This window comes from Uranotaenia lowii, chromosome 3 (genome assembly GCF_029784155.1).
Source record: "Uranotaenia lowii strain MFRU-FL chromosome 3, ASM2978415v1, whole genome shotgun sequence".
Lineage (NCBI taxonomy): Eukaryota > Metazoa > Arthropoda > Insecta > Diptera > Culicidae > Uranotaenia > Uranotaenia lowii.
Window position 1 is genome coordinate 219632890 of NC_073693.1, and position 19165 is coordinate 219652054.

A 19165-nucleotide genomic window follows, 5' to 3' on the forward strand; every position below is an offset into this window, starting at 1 on the left:
AGCTTGGAAACACAGTTTTTGAGTGTGATTCGGATAAACTTCTATTAGTTCTGAAATAACAAGCACTGGAAAGTTTTGTGTTGATCCTGGATAAAAAATATGGTTACATGGTTCATGCTAATACCAAATTTATGCCATTGGGCATCGAAAAGTTCACTATCACGAAGGTTTTTAATGTGACAATGTAACTAATACTTATTTTTAAATGTCGAAGACGAAGAACTCGAACAAGGTTCAACAGAGAAACCGTTTCGAATTCCCCTTCTCGAATGTGAACTCTTAATACTGAAAAACACGTTGTAACGGTATCTTGAACTTATAATTTTACTTTGAAATCTAGAACTTAAAGTACTTACCTAGCAAAAAAGTAGACCTGGAGATTTAATTTCTTTTTTTTCTAATATAAGCAAAACGAAATCAATACATTCCGGGTGAATTTATTTCACGATTATTACAAGCTGAGTCACTCACTGTTACTTTCTACTTTACCTAGAGCTAATTATTTCAAGGATTCATGCTTTCTTTTCAAAGAAGATTTTTCGATACATATAATCTGAATGTTTGAAAATACGAACAAATGAAGTAGATTGATTTACCAAGGCAACGAATCTCCGAAGACAATAAATATTTAAGGAAAGGCTTAAGCTGTCTAAATATTTTCGCTAACAGTGTTGAAAAAACTTAATCGAGTACAAAATTTATCAGGATTGATGTGTCGTGACCGTTAATGTTACTTTCTAATATTTTGTTTTTTTTTGTGCGCTGTGAGAATTTTCGTTTTGCTTAATTGTGATGATTTTTTGCTTTGTCAACTTTAAGCTTTGGAAAGTCATCTTAGCCAAAATAAATTACTAAACAATTGATTGCACATTTCAGCCTGCCTTGAATTAAGTGAATTAATTTTCCTTAGTTCAACGATACAATTGATGTTTTTAATGATGCAAATTTAACTTATCATGTGATTTGTGTTGTACAAATTCCTGTACTAATGCCATTTAAACGTCAATATTTTTTTCTGTTACTAAATTATTATTACATATTAGGTACACATCTAAGCTCAAACAAATGTTTTGCTAACCATATAAGAACAACTGCGGGGAAGATAATGCGGTTTAAGGATCAATTTTCAAAGACGCTTTTGATTTATTTTATATTAAGCTGAAAATCTAAGCTTTCCAACAAGAATTCCCCTTTTCAGTGATGTTATCTCAACAACACATTTGAATTCCGTTCGGTTTGCCATTATTTGGTAGATTAGTACGAAATTGTATATTTAACTACACTTTAGTATTGGTATTTGGTTCACGACGTGACGTTGTAGGGTGGTGTGTGGTTTGACTTTGATCCGATGACAACAAGTCACTTACATTTTCTTCTTAATCTTCTTATATAGTGTTTTGTCATAGACATTTATCATGATGCGTTTGTATTTGGTAGATGTGTTGTTGAAGGTGTTTTTGTCATTTACCAGAAACCGGCCGATGCGCCACCTGGTGGTTGTTTGACTTTAATGCAGGCTCGATTACCGCTGCCATCCAGTTCCTCTGCAAAAGATAGTTTATGAATATTATTTTTTTTTCTTATGTTAAAGCGAACAATACAGCATTTTGAAAATAATTTGTAAGACTGAGATAATGATTATTCCTAACATAAATATTTTAAAAAAATGCACTCATCTTTACTTTAAATTCTTATTCACATACCACTATCTACCTTTCTGTGTCTACATTCTTGATAAATCGAATTGAATTTATGTTTCCGTTTTAGCATAGAGTTGCTTTTTCCGCCACACATTAGTAGGCTAAGATCAAATGAGCTCCCTTTAACTCAGAAGTGGATCGATGTGATTAGCCTTCTCAGTTTGTTATCATCGCGTTTGCTACATCGTGACTAGCCAAGCAACCAAAAATCATTTACTTAAATGACGAAGGCTTTGAAAGTTATATATTGGCTGACAAAGAGAAACAGCTGCCCAATTCCCTTGATTGAATCATATGTACTTATTGATAAACTTGAAAGTTGCTAAAGTGACAAATCACAAAAAGGGCACAAAAGTCTTCCTTGCTGGCTGTTTGGTTGGGCGGATGCGCCTGCAGGTATGCTACAAAATCGTATCACCACTCGTGTTTTAGTTTTTGTTAGAACAACATCTAAGCGTGGCCTTGTGGTAGCGAGTTCGATTGTCACCACGAAGGTCGAGGTTGGGGAACTAACCTCGGGCCAGTTCTTTTTTCAATAAGTAATTTAATTACTTGAGTGTAGGAAATGTAGGAAAGAAACAATCGAGCAGCAGCAAATTGGACAAATCTCGGCAAACCGAAATTTGTCGAGTTTGGGATACGGTACTTGGAATCGTGGCGGCACCAGGCACTGAACATGGGAAATATTAACCAAACAGTAGCACCACAAAGTGCTCCATAGAAGAGTTTAGAGAATTTGGGAAGCTTTTAGTAACAGGCATATAATTAAAAGGAAATTAGCTCCTAATGTTATTTTTTAATAATTATTGGGCAAATTTTTGTCATGCGAAGGTATTTGCAAGACACGCCGACGGAAATACATTTGATTTTTTTTACAAAAATTTACGAAAAATATGCAAACAGCTCTCACATAAGAGCAGACATTTCAGAAGTGATTTTTTTTATAAATGAAATACAACTCTTAAATAAATCTATAAATAAAATTGGAAATAAAATTATACCCGCTCATTTACAACATCTTCAATTTCTTGTTACTTTCTATCCGTCTATGAAGTTTCAAATTCTTAAGATGTTCTTACTAAAAAGGACATCGCTTTCCACCGACAAGGACGATGAATCAAGTAAAAATCATTAAGTTATTTTAAAGCTATTTAAGTAGAGAAAATGAAAAATAAAGCTGTACATAATTCACCAGTTCCACAAATTTGTCATGACAATGTTTTGGCAAATTTCTTTGGAAAAGTCGCAGTCTTTACCGTTCCACAATGGGGGAAAAAGTGTATAAACCGCGAATTAATTCAATTTCCTTCTACATGAAACAGATCTATGAAAAAGTACTTTCCTTTAGTGAAAATGCCCGGAAAATCGATTGGACGTAGTTTCAGACACCGTACGAGCTTACTAACGGAGTTATAGTGCTTTTTTACCCCTGACTCCCCTTAATTTTGTAACAATCCAGATAAAAACTTATTTAGACTTAAACATTTTGACAAAAATAGGCCTATCTTATGCGATTTTTTTCTGATAAATCTAATGGAGGTTGTTTGAGAAACCGCACGCTTCGGAAAATGGACTTATGGCTTTTCCTTAAATTCCCCTATATTTTTCAATTACTTATGAAATTAGCATGTTCGGACTTGAAAATTTTGAACCAAATGGAACGTATCTTGTCTGATTTTTTTTTCTTGGTATCGAATGGAGGCTGTTTGAGTCATCACACGCTTCGGAAAATGGAGTTATGGCTATTTTACCCTTAATTCTCTTACATTTTTCAAATAGTTAGGAAAATGCATGTTCGGACTTCAAAATTTCGAACACACTTAGATTGCAATTATTTCGCTCGGGACCATGATCCTCTGAATTTCAGGAAAACAGCTCAAAATGACTCTTAGAACTGTCAAAAAAGAGCGTTTTCCTGCGCCACGGGTAGATAGCTAACCGAATCATCATGAGACAAACCCTTGATCCAGAAATTCGAAGTGTTCAGGAAAACGAACAAATTCAGAATAGAAATCTCCTGTATTTCACGACGTGGCTAAAATGACAATTGTGGTTTCGAAATGTGTTTTTTACGCTTTCATCTGCTCGCTGTCGGTTTCATCGTGGAAGTGGAAGTAGGCTTTTTTTAAATATTTCTGTACGGGAAAATCGGGTAAGACGGACACCCTAAGGTAGAATCGCAATAGAAAACCAGATATTGCTATTTTCATCGCAGTTTTCGTGCAGATGGGCAGTTTAGGTTGTTTACTATCGCATTAACCACTGGAATTAGTAAATTTCCTTCATCAAGACTGTTTTTATAGCCATCTGAAAAATGTTTGTAAATTACACTTTTCCAAAATGGTCGGGTAAAACGGACACTGTTCAGAAAAGGTACATTTTGCCGCAAAAATCGCTGTGAATGTAGATATTTTGGTGAGTTCAGTATAAGAAAACGTTTTTAAACCAAAATGGAACCAACTGGTCCGAGTCCAGAAGCAAAACAGAGTGGTTTCGGAATACCCTTTTATAGGCGCTTTCTTCACCGGAGAACCTGTTTTTAGAGTTTTTATGGCCTGACTCAACATCTGAGTGATTTTCGACCGGCAATTGCTCTTGCCAAGGTCTTCTGAAGGCATATGGAGGATCAAACCGATGAAAAATTTGAAATACCTCACACTTAGAAAAATCCACGTAGATTTACATGCAACTGCATGGGTAGAAAGGAATCGGCTATTTACAAGTGATAATACTGCACGTTTCATGTAAATTCCCGATAGCATTCAATGCTTTTGTTTACTGTACATTTACATTACTTAGCACATCTCACGATTCTTATTGGACAGGGAGTGGTTTCGCAAAATCAAAAAAATCACCGTTTTTATGCAGGATACAATTTATTTTACGTTAATCACAATTGCTGATTGATTAACAACACTTCAACTGATGTTCGTTGCCGATTCCGCCGCCAACGGCGGCTCGACGGCTGTTTCGATAAGACAGCAGAAAATTGTCGCACAGTTGGGGCGATGATATTTTGGGGATTCAGCATCAATATTTCCTGTAAAGAACAGACATTAGTGTGAAATTATCAAGTCAATCACAGTTATTTTTAATATTGATTTACCTTTAACCAGCATCCACTATTTGATTGAAAAAAAAACTAACATCTTTGCCGACGCAGCACGGGACGGGAAACAGGAATGAAAACAAAACAAAACTGACAAACTGACACCGGCGCTGGAATAAGCGTGCATTGACATGTAATTTTCATAGAAATGGTTGAGCTGCTATACTCTTTTTCAAAAAATTTCAAGCGACGATGCAGAAATGTAAAATCACTTGTATTGTAAGGTTACATTTTTTTATCTGTGCTGGAGAAACTTATGTGTCTGTTTTACCCGACCTTGAGGTGTCCGTCTTACCCGCCTTAGCAACTTTTTTATCTTAACGATTGATGTTCAAGCCCTTTGACCGAAACTCGCTGATTTTCCTCCATATGGTTAAAAAGAAGCCTAATAAACACTCTTCTTTTGTAAACGGTTGACATTTTCGAAAATTTTGCGAGTTATGAACTATTTTATGAGGAGAGAAAATTACATCAAATAATGGATTCTCAATGTTTTTGTTTGTTTTGTTTACTATTATGGGACCTTGCTTGCTATAAATAAAGAAAGGGTCTCGAAAGTGTTGATACACTTAGGCGAACATATTCCCATTATTAGATTAGTGCCATACATTGTAATTCTCGAAATATTGAAAGTGTCCGTTTTAACCGCTGTGTCCGTCTTACCCGACTTTCCTCTACATCTAACAATGATTCCAATTTGTCTCCTTTCTTCTAAATACAACGTGCGTCATGTGTTTACGCCTCTACCTGAAAAAAGCGGAGTTTCTGGAGGCCGTGCTGGAGGAACAGCTCTCCCCGAAGGATCCTCCGGCGCAGTTATATACCAAAAAATCAACTGCCCGCCGAATGGTTCTGCGACGATCAACTCGCAGCCCAGTTTGTGGCACGATTCCACCGTCAAACATGTGGTTGAGCTGGTAAGTTTTTCAAAATTAACCCTAAATGACTGGAAATTGTCATTTTTTCATTCTTTGTTTTCAGGCGAAATATAGAATTCTTGAACGTGCCAAGACCAGCAGCGACGTCGTTATTTTATCAACAAAAGTTTTTCTAATAGTTCTCTGTGCTAATAGTAGGTATACTCGAAGGAGTAGGCTGCGGCCGTGGACGACTGATGTGATTTGTTTTCGCTGCGAATTTTAATCCCGGAAAAATATTTCATTTTTACCTATTAATTGTTATTTGTGCTGAAAAATTGTTCGAAAGTTGCATAGTATACACGGAAAAAAATTGCATGGGTTTTCCAAATACAGGATCATGATAATTTTACTATGTCCACGATCTAGTGTTTTCTACCACGATTTAGTATTTTCTACCAGAAATCTGGGTTAAAGTACTATAACATAGTATTTTTTACTATTCGAACTTTGACAGCTCATAGTAATTTTCTCGTGTCTAAATTACCATGCGCATGATATTTAGATATTGCACGATTTGTGTTCTTGCAATTACTATGCGCATGGTAATCATATTTTGTGAAGTCGGAAATACTATATCCATGATAAATTCTTCATTGTGCGCTTCGTTTGAATGTGTTTTCTTTTCGGTCGTTCGTCGCGATTTAGGAACGCGAACAAGCTGTCCGGCGCGGATAAAATTGTAAGTGTTTAGTTTAACAATCAATTTCAATCACCCACCCGGCCAACTCTCGGTCCCGACTCAAATCGCTAAAAAATTCTACTGGAAGTGCTGGAGCCGGAAGCCAAATTTTTTTCATTGGCACTTCGATTTCAAGAGGCACTTGCTCAAGTCCCAGACCCCCGCCCCGGAAGTTTATCATCGATGGCCAAAAGGAGTTCCGAAACATCCCAAATCGGTTTAAGCGTAAATTGAAATAAATAATATCAATATGCCCAATAAATTGATTTTTATAACTTTGTTTTCAGAATATTCCAATTAATCATCAGATGTGGTTCGTTCCGGCGTACTGTGCTTCACACGAAGAAAAGTTATGTTAGTGAAACACTACTGATGAAATAAAAAAGTAATATGAAAAAATTGCATTTTCAATTAAAGGGCTCAAAATATCACAATAATTAGTAAAATCGATTATGGTACGAGATATTCATACCATGCTGCATGGTAATTTTACTATTTGGATCATGTTAACATGCTTGTTTCTATCATAAGACATACTATTTTCAAAATTGAACATATTAATTTTACCATGCAGAATGTAAAAAATACTCATGGTTTCATTGAGAATTTTACTATGAACGTAGTCGAAATTACTATGCGCAGCCAAAATTAACACAAAGTAAAATTACTATGTACATGGTAATATCAAGAACAAAACATTATTGACTCAAAAATATGGTTGCTTTTTTTTTTTTTTTTTTTTTTATTTGGATGGATTTTAACTTCTAAAAGTCATTCATCCCTGGAAAAAATATGGTTGCGTGTTGTTCATTCAAACCACGGATTTAGTAATTTTTCTATGCTTTTTTTTTGTGTGTAGATTCTTGATTGGTAGACATATGCCTAATTCGCTGTTTCGAAGCTGCGCTGCTGCCATCTGGAGTAGTACGATGATGCGTGAGCAACATTCTGGGTAAACGATAAACTATAGAAGACTTTATAATCTTTTAAGTAAAATTTTCATGAATCCAAAGGATTACAAAAAAAAACACTCTTTTGAAGATTAAAGTTTATTTTACTACTTAAATCATAATAAATTTGCCCGGTTGAAGAGTCAATTTTATGAGATTAATCCTTTTTAAACTAGTCAGTCGTTGAGAAAAAACCAACATGTAAAAAAATTGTTTGCGACTTTCTTTTTATTCAAATTTGTTATCTATATTTTTATATTATATCTTTAAATTGAACTTCATGTCATTTTGGCTGGTTTGGACGATTTGTTCGTTGTTACTATCAACTAACTGTTGGATTAAGTTTAGATATAACATATATAAAATATATAACAAATATAAAAATGTATGAAGTTTCAGCTTAAGATAGTATAAAATGTTAAATTCTTAATTGAAATTCTTTACGGCTTGTGGTTGCATTAATTAAATTTTCAATAAGTTTCGCAAAAAAAAAAATCAGACCATAAGGTCCGATAGAACGACAGAGCATGATAATAACCACCGAACGATGTCAATTGAATAGCATAAAAGTAATCTAAAATTGTGTTGTAATTCGAGAATCTTGTTTATATTCACTTAAACCACCATCAAATATCAAAATCCACCCTCCAGCTTTCAAATTATCACGCCTGATTGTATGCAGCTGCAGAAGAAAACTTGGTAGAAAATAGTAAAAATCTATGGATTTTTGAATAGAAATTTCTAGCTTATCAGTTGTTGCGGCTTTTCCAAATTTTGAAGAAATGTTAATTGACTTCTCTTTTAACAAATTGCAATTGAAAATGTGCACTTGGCTAAATTTTTCATTCAAAAATATGTGAAATACTTCGAGAGGTTTTTATAATAGTAAAAAAAAACACATTTTTTGTCGTCGATTTACGATGCATCACGGCACATACAGATTTTCTCCTATAGCTAACAATAATCTCTGAACCTATTACTTTAAGACTGTATTCACAATTTTTTGAAAATCCTTACCAAATCAGAGAAAATCATAAGTTTTTACAGGTTAGTATTTCCACCCATTTGTTTACATTTTCTTGCACACAAACGATCTGTCAAAAATTAGCTTCGAAATCGCGGATTTACTGTCAAAACTTGTGGATGATGTTTAGTGACCGCTGTAACAGCTGGAGCCGGTGCCGAAGATAAAGGAAATGTACTTCAACACAAGATACTACAAAAAAATTTAACACCATTCAGAGTCCCGCAGGAACAAGCACTCCGCTCTAATTGCCGTTCGAACCGATAAGCCGACCAAGCAGTCATCAGCTCGGCAATTCGACAGGTATGATTTCCTGGTTTCCAATCGAACGCTCCCAGCCAAAGATGCCAATGTGCCTGAGGATCAGCCTGACAACCTGATAAGCCATTGAATTTCCCTGATTTTTGAAAATATGCCTGATTTTGCATGATTTTTGTGAAAGTGATGAAAAGTGGGTACCTAGTAAGGAACTGGATTAGATACCATTGCTGAAGTGAAAAAGTAAAAATGTGGCTGAATCAAAGCAATCGAAAGATTCCCTTTAATTCTTATTTAAAGAAGGGAATTAAAGGGAATCTTTCGATTGCTTTGATTTAGTAGAATTGTTCAACCAAGTAGGCTTACAACACATATTAGAGTGAAAATGTGGAGCAATGATCAAAAAAAGGTCATCACTTTGAGCCAAAATTTCCGTTACTTTAACGTAGCCTGATTTTGCATGATTTTTATTTCACCAGTTCCCTGATTTTTGAGAAAAAAAATGTTGGTAACTCTGCTCCCAGCACTTACGCTCTTTTCCATTATCTAGAAAAAGGAACAACCAAACGAGCCAGCTCCGCAGAGGTTCGCCGATAGCTTCCGAGAAGGCCACACACGTGCTTAAGTAGCATAAGAAACCACGCTTGGGCAAACATTTTTAAATGGATCCGTTTCCTAAGGGCCCCTTTTCGGAGACTGATTATCTCATCTCCTGTGCAACGAATCGCTGGACACAAGACAGCAGCCCCCTGTTAGTCCCCAGGAGGCACCACAAGCGCAGGGCGATCGATAACAAAGGCAGCAGTTCTGCTCGAAAGCAGGATCCGGCACTCATCACCAGCGACACAAGCTGCGCCGAGCGATCCGCTACGACTGCGGTTTTACATCAAAGGTGGTCAGCGCCAAAATGCAGTAATTTTTCTCGAAATCAGGATCCGGTATTCATCAACAGCGGCGCTAGGTGCGTCGGGCAATCCACTCCGACGGCGGTATCACATCTAGGGTGGTCCGCACCCGAAAGGCAGCAACTGCGGCGCATTAGCAACCAGTTCCGGTTCCTTCCTTTCGCCAGCTGCTGCCGTGTAGAGTCTCCTGCACCGACGGTGGCGTTAGCATCTGCCGCTGAATTAACGACGGCCATCCAGTGGTGGCGTGATTGGCTAATCATCGTGGGGGCGAAGCATTGAGTACCTGGAATACCAAGCAATCAAGGCAATTTCCACACAAGGTCCGGACCACCGCAGCGACAACAGCATCGCCAGGGGCGAAGGAGGCCACTCCGAGGCAGACATGTACGGTCGACCTTTTCAGGCTGTAACATTAAATGGCCGTGCAAACTCCCGGAAAAGGAAGGTCCTTATTCAACGAAAGCATACTGCGGATTGTTAAAGGCGAGCTGTTAGTACACGACTATGAACGGGGTATGGAGAATTTCGAAATGTTTCCAATATAAACAAACTTAGCGAAAATAATTCTTCTTATTTTGTGGCTTTGACCACGATTTGCCACCATAATAATTTTTCGAATAGCTAAGAAAAACCATGTTCGGAATTGAAAATTTTGAACCAAATAAGATTTATCTCATGCGATTTTTTCCGAGGAATCCAATGAAGGCTAATTGAGCAACCGCACGCTTTGGAAAATGGAGTTATTGCTGTTTTTACCCTCAATTCCCCTACATTTTTCAATGGCTCAAATAGGCTTCTTCCTCGCAGGGACCGAAAATAGCACGAACACAGTACGTGCAACACAATTTTTTGACACGGCACACTGAAAACGAAATCGTGTTGTGTTTGTGTTGTTCAAATTAGTTGTGTTGTGGATGATACATAACACAGTCTACATAAAAAACATTGTGTGCAACATCTAATCGAAAGTGTTGACACAGATGACGATGTGTGCGACACTTGAATGCAGCACAACACATTAATTGTGCTGTGTTCAGATTAGACACAGTGTTTACAGAACGAACACAAATTACTTATTATAACGTGCCGCTATTAAGCCCATCCCTCTTCTGATTGTTTATGAAATTGAAGGGACGGGTTGTTACACGGGTTTATCGGACAAACGGCCCTTAATCTGAATAATTAATTATCATGCGGACTAAACTGAAATAATTATATTTTTTCCGAACATGCACTCATTCTGAACATACATTTGAGAATTCGAGCCTTGCAACAGCAATCAAAATTTTAAACAAAATTGTTAGGGTTTCTATACGATGGGCTGGACGGCTTGAATTTTAATTTTTCTTTCAAACAATTTGTTAACTTCATTTGAATGTATTTTTTTATATCTCAACTTTTGTTAATATTCTCCAATCTAAGTAATCGGTGCAAGAAAAAGTCAAAGTTTCTCAAGCTTTTCAATGTTTGTCCGCATAACTTACACGTACCTACTTTATTTGCAAGATCAATGTTGAATAGATCCTGCCCGAGGAGACTCTTCGCGCGTTTTCCCGATTCCGACATTGTATATAAAAAAAAAACTAGGAAACTGTGTTGCTTTTCAAAAACACAGTGCCGTCTCCCAACACAACACATTTGAAAACTGTGCTGTGTTCGTACAGCACGGCACCCAAATTGTGTCGTGTTACAATGAAGTGTTGCACACAATTTTTTTTGTATCAGCACTTGAGATTTCGTGTTGCACGTACAGTGTTCACAGCACAGTGTGTTATTTTTCGGTCCCTGCTTCCTCGGAAGAAATAACACAAGATACGTCCCATTAGGTTCAAATTTTTCAAGTCCGAACATGCTTTTTTTCTGAAATAATTGAAAAATATAGGGGAATTGAGAGTAAAATCAGCCATAACTGCAATTTTCTAAGCGTGCGCTGGCTCAAACAGCCTCCATTGGATTCCATAGAAAAAATCACACAAGGTAGATGAACTTTTGTTCAAAATTTTAAAGTCTAAATAAGTTTTTTTTCTGGCTTGTTAACAAAATATAATGGAATTAGCTCGTGCGGCGTCTCAAACTACGTCCAATTGATATTCCGGACATTTTCACTAAAGGAAAGTACTTTTTCATAGATTTATTTCGTGTAGGAGGGAAGATATTGAATTTCTTCGCGATTTATACACTTTTTCCCCATTGTGCAATGTGACAATTAAAAGCAAATAAAATTCTCGAAAGTCGCTAAAGTATCGTTTTCAACTTTTTGAAATTGGTACTGAGTTCCGAACTATTTTCAGTAGGAAATGCTTTCTCAATTGTTTTGGATAACCTTTATTCAGCGAAATGTGAGCCTCACACATTTTCGAGACCCAAGTTTTTCGGGTACTTCAATTCGTACCTTCAAGGTATTCTATAAATGTTGTACTTCGGATGTTTCACTAAAAAGAGGCTAAGACATGGACTTCAATGACAGGAATTTTCCCTCCACGAATCTCCCAATACCAATTGCAATTCCAATATTTGATGGAATGGAGCTATTTGACTGAGTCCAGGTTCAGATGATGAATTCCGCATATGGTCTTTGCTATGCTTTGACGCCACCAAAAAATCGATGGGTTTTATTCGTTAGATTGAAAAAAAAAGACTAAATTCCATAAAATACCTACAGGGATCAATTTTCTGTTTTGATTGTGATGCTATATGTGTGATATCAGAAATTAAAACCCCTTCAAAACCTTTGTACAATTTTATTCACACACCGGAAACGCTACTTACCGCTTATGGAAAACGTCGATTGCTGCATATCCTTGCAAACGCCGGGCCGGGCGCCTCGAGCACTGTGCGGGGTGCTCATCTGAGAATCTACGGAGACGATGCTTAACGCCGGTCCCGGGACGTACTTCTCCGGCAGGGCAAACGGTTCCGGAATGTCTACATCGTGCTTCTGATTCAGGTCCAGACTTTGCAAACCGTTGCGGGCACTCTTTTCGTCGCCATTACGTTCGGTTATACCATTGAGGGCATCGTAGACGAATGGTGGATTGATGGGTGTTTCCACGAAAGTTCCTTGACCTTCAGCTACCCGGATTGTTCCGTTTTCAACGCAAACCCGTCCATGAACAATGACGAACTCCGGAACGCCGTGGCACTTCATCCCTTCGAAGATGTTGAAGTCGCACGCCTGGTGATGGGTTTCCACCGAAATAGTTCGGGTAGCCTTCGGATCCCAGATGACGATGTCGGCATCAGAACCGGGCGCGATGCGACCCTTACGCGGGTAGATGTTGAAAATCTTTGCCGCATTGGTACTGGTGATGGCTACGAAGCGCTGTGGATCGATCAGACCCGTTTGAACGCCCTTTTCCCAAACCACGGACATGCGATCTTCGACCCCGTTGACACCGTTCGGGATTTTGGAGAAATCACACCGTCCGAGTTCTTTTTGGTTCTTGTTGAAGGTGCAGTTATCGCTGCCGGTGGTTTGAAGGTCGTCCCTGAGAGAGGTAAACGAAAATTGGGATTAGAATGAGTTTACAGTTAGTCCGAATGGAAGATCACCATTGCATTGCGCTCGAGTTTATATCTTATGGTAATCGTACAAAATGAGTTATTCGACTTTTATGGTTGAATCAAAATTTAAAATTATGAGAAATTAATTTTTGTTGAATAACTGATTCTGTACCTAACTTTTAAGCTTATCAGTCTTAATTTAAAATTAAAACATTTAATGAAAAACACAAGTATGTAATGAGTTTGACTAACTAACGGTAAACTTATGAGAGTCCACAACAAACTTACAGCGCCAGGAACTTCATCAGATGTCGGGGTGTTTCGGGATCGGTCCTAATCGGCGGGCTAGTCGTGTAGTAGACCAGTGCGTTCGGTTTGACCTGAGCCAGTGTACACCCGAGGGTACTGGCCAAGGTCTCGCCGTACACGAGCAGGCCTCGCCGTTTCGCCTGGGAAACCTGCTCGGCGGCCAGTTTGCTCGTCACCTTGGTAACGTACAGAGGCGTCTTCGTCTAGTGGATGTTTTTGTTGTGCGTTGATGAATGAAGAAGCGTCGTCGTCGTACCGATGCCGATTGTTTTTGTTTGTTTGTTTAATGGTTAGACGTATCACAACATCAATTTGGATTCAGTCCAGGGTAAGCATGGAAAATGACACATCAAATTTTGAATTTATTGGATTTCGAATTAGGATGTTTTAAGCTGAAAATTTTATTTCAAAATGTGGATATTTGATATGAAATGGTGCACTTGAGGGACAATAGACATGAGAAAAAGGACGCAAGATTGCATGCAAGATTAGTTACACCCCAAAACAAAACACCACACAATACTCTACATAGTGTCTCCGAAACATCCGGAACTTACTGGGCCAGCAACTTCATCATAAACTCGGGTGTGGTGGGGTCCGGCCTCAGAGGGGGGCTCAGGACATGGGCCGCGGCATGGTGCCAGCACTGGTGCCAATAGTTGGTGCCATCGGTTCCCAAAGCGGCGGCCAAGGTTTCACCTAAAATGCCCGGATAACGACGCCGAGCGCGTGCTAGCTCGATTCCGGCAGATTTACTCATTACATGCACTACGTACAGCGGGCACTTGGCCTTCAATATTTACGGAAAAATCCAAACGATTCAAAGGAACCAATGTACAGGAAAGAAAAAAAAAAACAATAAAATAAAATTTATACATATGCTACGGGAAAGAACTACACAGATTTATTCTACTTTTCATGATACAAAGAAAAATTTTAAGCTCAAAGCAAATGTTTGGTATGGCACGCTATATAAAAATGGATTAAAGCGTTAGTATTTATTCCGTTTTTATTATTAGCATAGTTTGACGTTTGGTTTTGGAATAATTTAACTATAAAATAAATCAAAATAATATCGACAATATTTATCTAATTCATCATAGCCTTAGAGCTTCAAGACGTGTTAGTTCAAAACCCACAAGGGGTAAGTAATTTTTTCCATAATTTTTAAACTAATCTTGAACAAATCAGGATTCAGAAATCAGGTCACTGTGATAATACTTTTTTCTAGGATGTTAACTCTTTCGAGTTATTTATCCTGTCGATGTGTTAACTACAGAAAACTCCTCAACTACTAGGAGCGATTTAGTTCTAGAAAAAAACCACAACCAATATATTAAGATGCCCGGCAAAAGCTTCGAAACGTCCAATGACATTTGTTTTTGCGTGTCAAACAACCATGAATAAATCTGCCGCGTTATCGCGAACTTTTGTTAGACTAACTACTAGACTGCCCCAAATTTGTATGGGAAATTTAAGACCTGTAAAATGTTATACGCTGCAGGTTAAAATTGGTCCTGGGCCTAGTACAAGATCTCATGCCAAATTTGGGCCAGATCGGACCACGGGAAGGGGTCGCTCAACGAGCCTGAAGTTTGTATGGGATTTTGAGACATTTTGTTCGAGAGGAACATGAAAAACCAGTTTTTCGTCAATAACTTTTGTCTCCCTCGACCGATTTCTTTCAAAAACGGGTTTTCTTAAAGTCTAAACTATGACAAATATTTCATCTGAAGGTTGCATTTCAATTAAAGTTAAGATAAAAAAGTTATTAAGTTTCAAAAATTGGTTAACTTTTTTAAGGGTGATATTCATCACTTTTTTAATAAGGCGAATAAAGTCCGACCAGAACACTCAATGTGAAATGCATGCCGTTTCGTCAAATAATGACCGATTTTAACCATTGTTGTTGCGCTCGATTGCACTTTTTAATGTTTTTCTAATATTTGAGTTTGGATGATATTCACTTGATAGTTCGGAAAGAACTAAGGGCGGAAAAATGCTTGACAATTTAAATAAATTGCATAACCACAGGGGCTTAGGAACATGACTGGACGATTTGTGATGTCAATAAAAAAAACAGTTTTTCATCAATAACTTTGGTTCCCGTCGGTCGATTTCTTTCAAAAACAATGTTTCTAGAAGCCTAAATTATGAAAAATATTTCATCCGAAGACTGCATTTCGATAAGAGTTTAGATAAAAAAGTTATGAGGCTTCAAAAATAGGCTAACTTTCTACGGTGGTATTCATTACTGTTAATGAGGCGTCAATATGTTCGACCGGCCCAACTCATCAACAGTGATAAATACCATCCTTTAAGAAAAACCGTTTTTGAAAGAAATCGGCCAACGGAAACCAAAGTTATTGATGAAAAACAGGTTTTTCATGTTTCTTCCGAGCAAAATGTCTCAAAATGCCATACAAACTTCAGTCTCGTTGAGCGACCCCTTGCCGTAATTCGATCTGTCTCAAATTTGGCATGAGATCTTGTACTAGGACTAGAATCAATTTTAACCTAAAGCGCATAATATTGCAGAGGTCTTAAATTTCCCACACAAATTTGGGGCAGTCTATTGTAGATATATCCGCCTTTGGGCGGGGTTTATGTTTCATCTTTTCTACCTAACTCAGAATCTTTTTTTTCTCAAAAAATCTTTTCAGAATTGTTGTTATTCTCAGAACCAACCGCTAACATTTTTTTTAGATCGAAAAACACATGGACCAACGCTTTATGATGCCAATGAAATGATAATTTTTCGAAAAAAGGTTCTTTTATATTTTTCTCACGTTTTTATTATATTAGCTGTAGCTTTCTTTTGATACAGAATGAAGGTTAATATTGTTAATTGATTTCAACAAAGTATTTTATTCGGTTAAAAGTGAATTGTGTTTAAGTTTGAAGTTTCTTTTTTTCAATGTACGCATTACGTTTCAAAGAAATTTATTTGAAACTCTGTTACCGTGCATGCTTCGAAAAGAAGCAATTGCTACGATGTTGTGTATAATTTGAACTTTGTTAATTACTCTATGAATAAAAAAAAGATTTTGAATAACTTCACGTGTCAATCTCATTATTTTTTGTAATAAAAAATACTCTAAACATCTTTTAATTTAAATTTATCTTTTAATTGGCATCACAAATCGTCCAGTCATGTTCCTAAGCCCCTGTGGTTATGCAATTAATTTAAATTGTCAAGCATTTTTCCGCCCTTAGTTCTTTCCGAACTATCAAGTGAATATCATCCAAACTCAAATATTAGAAAAACATTAAAAAGTGCAATCGAGCGCAACAACAATGGTTAAAATCGGTCATTATTTGACGAAACGGCATGCATTTCACATTGAGTGTTCTGGTCGGACTTTATTCGCCTTATTAAAAAAGTGATGAATATCACCCTTAAAAAAGTTAACCAATTTTTGAAACTTAATAACTTTTTTATCTTAACTTTAATTGAAATGCAACCTTCAGATGAAATATTTGTCATAGTTTAGACTTTAAGAAAACCCGTTTTTGAAAGAAATCGGTCGAGGGAGACAAAAGTTATTGACGAAAAACTGGTTTTTCATGTTCCTCTCGAACAAAATGTCTCAAAATCCCATACAAACTTCAGGCTCGTTGAGCGACCCCTTCCCGTGGTCCGATCTGGCCCAAATTTGGCATGAGATCTTGTACTAGGCCCAAGACCAATTTTAGCCTGCAGCGTATAACTTTTTCAAAAGTCGGGTCATTTGGGGCAGTCTACTAACTACTATACTAACTAGTTGACACAGTGAAACGAAACGCTGGGACTGGGTCAATGTCGAACGATTTGCGTGACGGGGTTTGTAAAGGTAAGTAGAAAAGGAAAAATTTTCCTTCCGACGATTAATGAATAAGCATTCGTTGTTGGGGATATTTTGGGCTGTTGTGATTTATGGTTTGTATGATATTGGATTTTCAAGGTTAATCCTTGGAAGGGGATCGTCAACTAGTTTGATGAATCGTCGTTGCCGGTTGTTTACTAACATCGAGATTGTGTAGTAAAGAATATTTAAGAATTGGAAAAATTGTCAACATAACACAACATCAATGGGGAAATCATTGAGTCATCGTTTGATCATGTTGAACACTGCTTATCCTTTTGAGATGCTGTTTTGTCGGACGATATTCTGTCAAGAGACCCTTGTATGTACTTAACTCGTGCTTACTTAAGTTTAACATATTCTTGGAGAGTCGTCTGCTTGGTTTAATGAATCTTTTTGCCTGAAATGCTCCTTCCGCTGTTTTGCATTTGGAAACAAAAGTGGTGCTTTCTCAGTTCTTTAGCTCCATAGTCAAGGTACTCCTCGATACTCCTCAGAACGGTTAAGGTCCAATCAAAAGTCCCTGAGACCCTTCCCTTGCTAGCTGGTCTGCTTCTTCGTTTCCTAGGATACCACAGTGGCCTGGAACCCAGAATGAAAATATTCTGTTCCTTATGGCCAGGTTTCTTGGTGCAACAATACACAAAAAAAAAAAACCGGCCTGACTGTCAGATTTTAAGGGATACAAATAACTTAAAATGTTTTTTTTTTTTATTTAAAACAATTTTGGCTTAACTTATAACACATAGTGGGCCAAGTGGTGAGAGTTCAACAGACTTATAAATCAATCTTTGAATCGATGAAAAAATTTGCAATTATTTTGAGTATATCTGCGTTGAGGGTTTTAAGCATTATTTGTAAATCCGGTGCAATTCTTCTCTCCATCAGGGTTTTCCATATCGTCCATCTTTTTGCAGCATAGTTTGAACATGTGAACAAGAAATGATCTGGATCTGCGTTAGCTGCGCCGCATTCACAGGTGTCATTTGAGGTAATTCGGTTTCTGTACAGATGAGCTGGTAACCGTGAATGGTTGCTTATTAATTTCGATAGTATTATAATTTGTCTTCGACTGAAATCGTACTGAGCAAACCATGGTTGTATCGAAACATAGGATAATATATTGTGGCAGAAGCGACCTTTATCTCCACTATTCCAGACTGCTTGCCATCTTTGTGTACTCCTAAGACGGCTTGGAAACGCTATTTCATGAGTAGCTAGCATGTAGTTATCAGGTGTACTTTGCCTCGATGCGGCCTTTGCTTCTTGGTCAGCTAATTCATTTAGAGGAATACCCCGATGAGAAGGTACCCACATGAAAGTGATTGTTGATCCTCTAAGTTGGACAGATTTTACCATTTCTTTAATTTCGTACCAGGCAACCGGATACGAAGATTTCGCTTTGAAACTTTGTAAGCTTATCAGGCAGCTCATGCTGTCGGTTATAATGACAAATTTTCCGTTTGGCCGATCTGAAACAATTTGAACTGCTTTGCGAATGGCCAACAGCTCTGCAGTGTAAACCGAAGCTACTTGACATAACTTATGTGTTGAAAAAGGAACGTTGAAGTTGTTGACGACAGCATATCCTACGTTTATCAAGTCTTTCGAACCATCGGTTGCTAGTAATGAGGATCCAGGATATTTTTCTTCCAGAAAATTCATCACAGCATCCTTTGTATTAGTCTGACTTGGTTGTGATATGAGGGCAACCACCGACAAGTCGATATCAACCTCATATTTCCGCACTTCTGGTGAGAATAGGTAACATGGATGTGTTCGTAGTGTTCTGCAATGGAAAGAAATCGTTTAAATCACGGATGGCTTTCTGAAATTCTGTTGTCAATCCAGATTCCAACGCAGGTTGGACATAACGTTCATTCCAGCCTTTCAGATGAGATCGTTTGTTGATGAACCGCACGACCGCCATTTCTCTCCTAAATCTCAAAGGACACAACC

The 19165-nt window shown here is 37.5% G+C and overlaps 1 protein-coding gene across 7 annotated transcripts in view; it reads right to left on the reverse strand.

Annotated features, from left to right (window-relative positions):
* Window positions 1-421: 421 nt before the first annotated feature.
* The window catches only part of LOC129751289 (dihydropyrimidinase), a 77366-nt gene continuing 58622 nt past the window's right edge, over window positions 422-19165 (reverse strand). For 5 of the 7 annotated variants that reach the window (XM_055746707.1, XM_055746706.1, XM_055746708.1 and 2 more), the window contains 3 exons: window positions 13919-14151; window positions 12318-13036; window positions 422-1544 (listed from right to left, as the gene is read on the reverse strand). In XM_055746707.1, coding sequence (XP_055602682.1) covers window positions 1465-1544; window positions 12318-13036; window positions 13919-14151 — 1032 coding nt within the window. In that variant the 3' untranslated portion in view covers window positions 422-1464. Of the gene's footprint in view, window positions 1545-12317; window positions 13037-13340; window positions 13565-13918; window positions 14152-19165 lie in introns of all 7 variants that reach the window. The other 2 variants (XM_055746710.1, XM_055746705.1) reach the window with 1 other exon arrangement.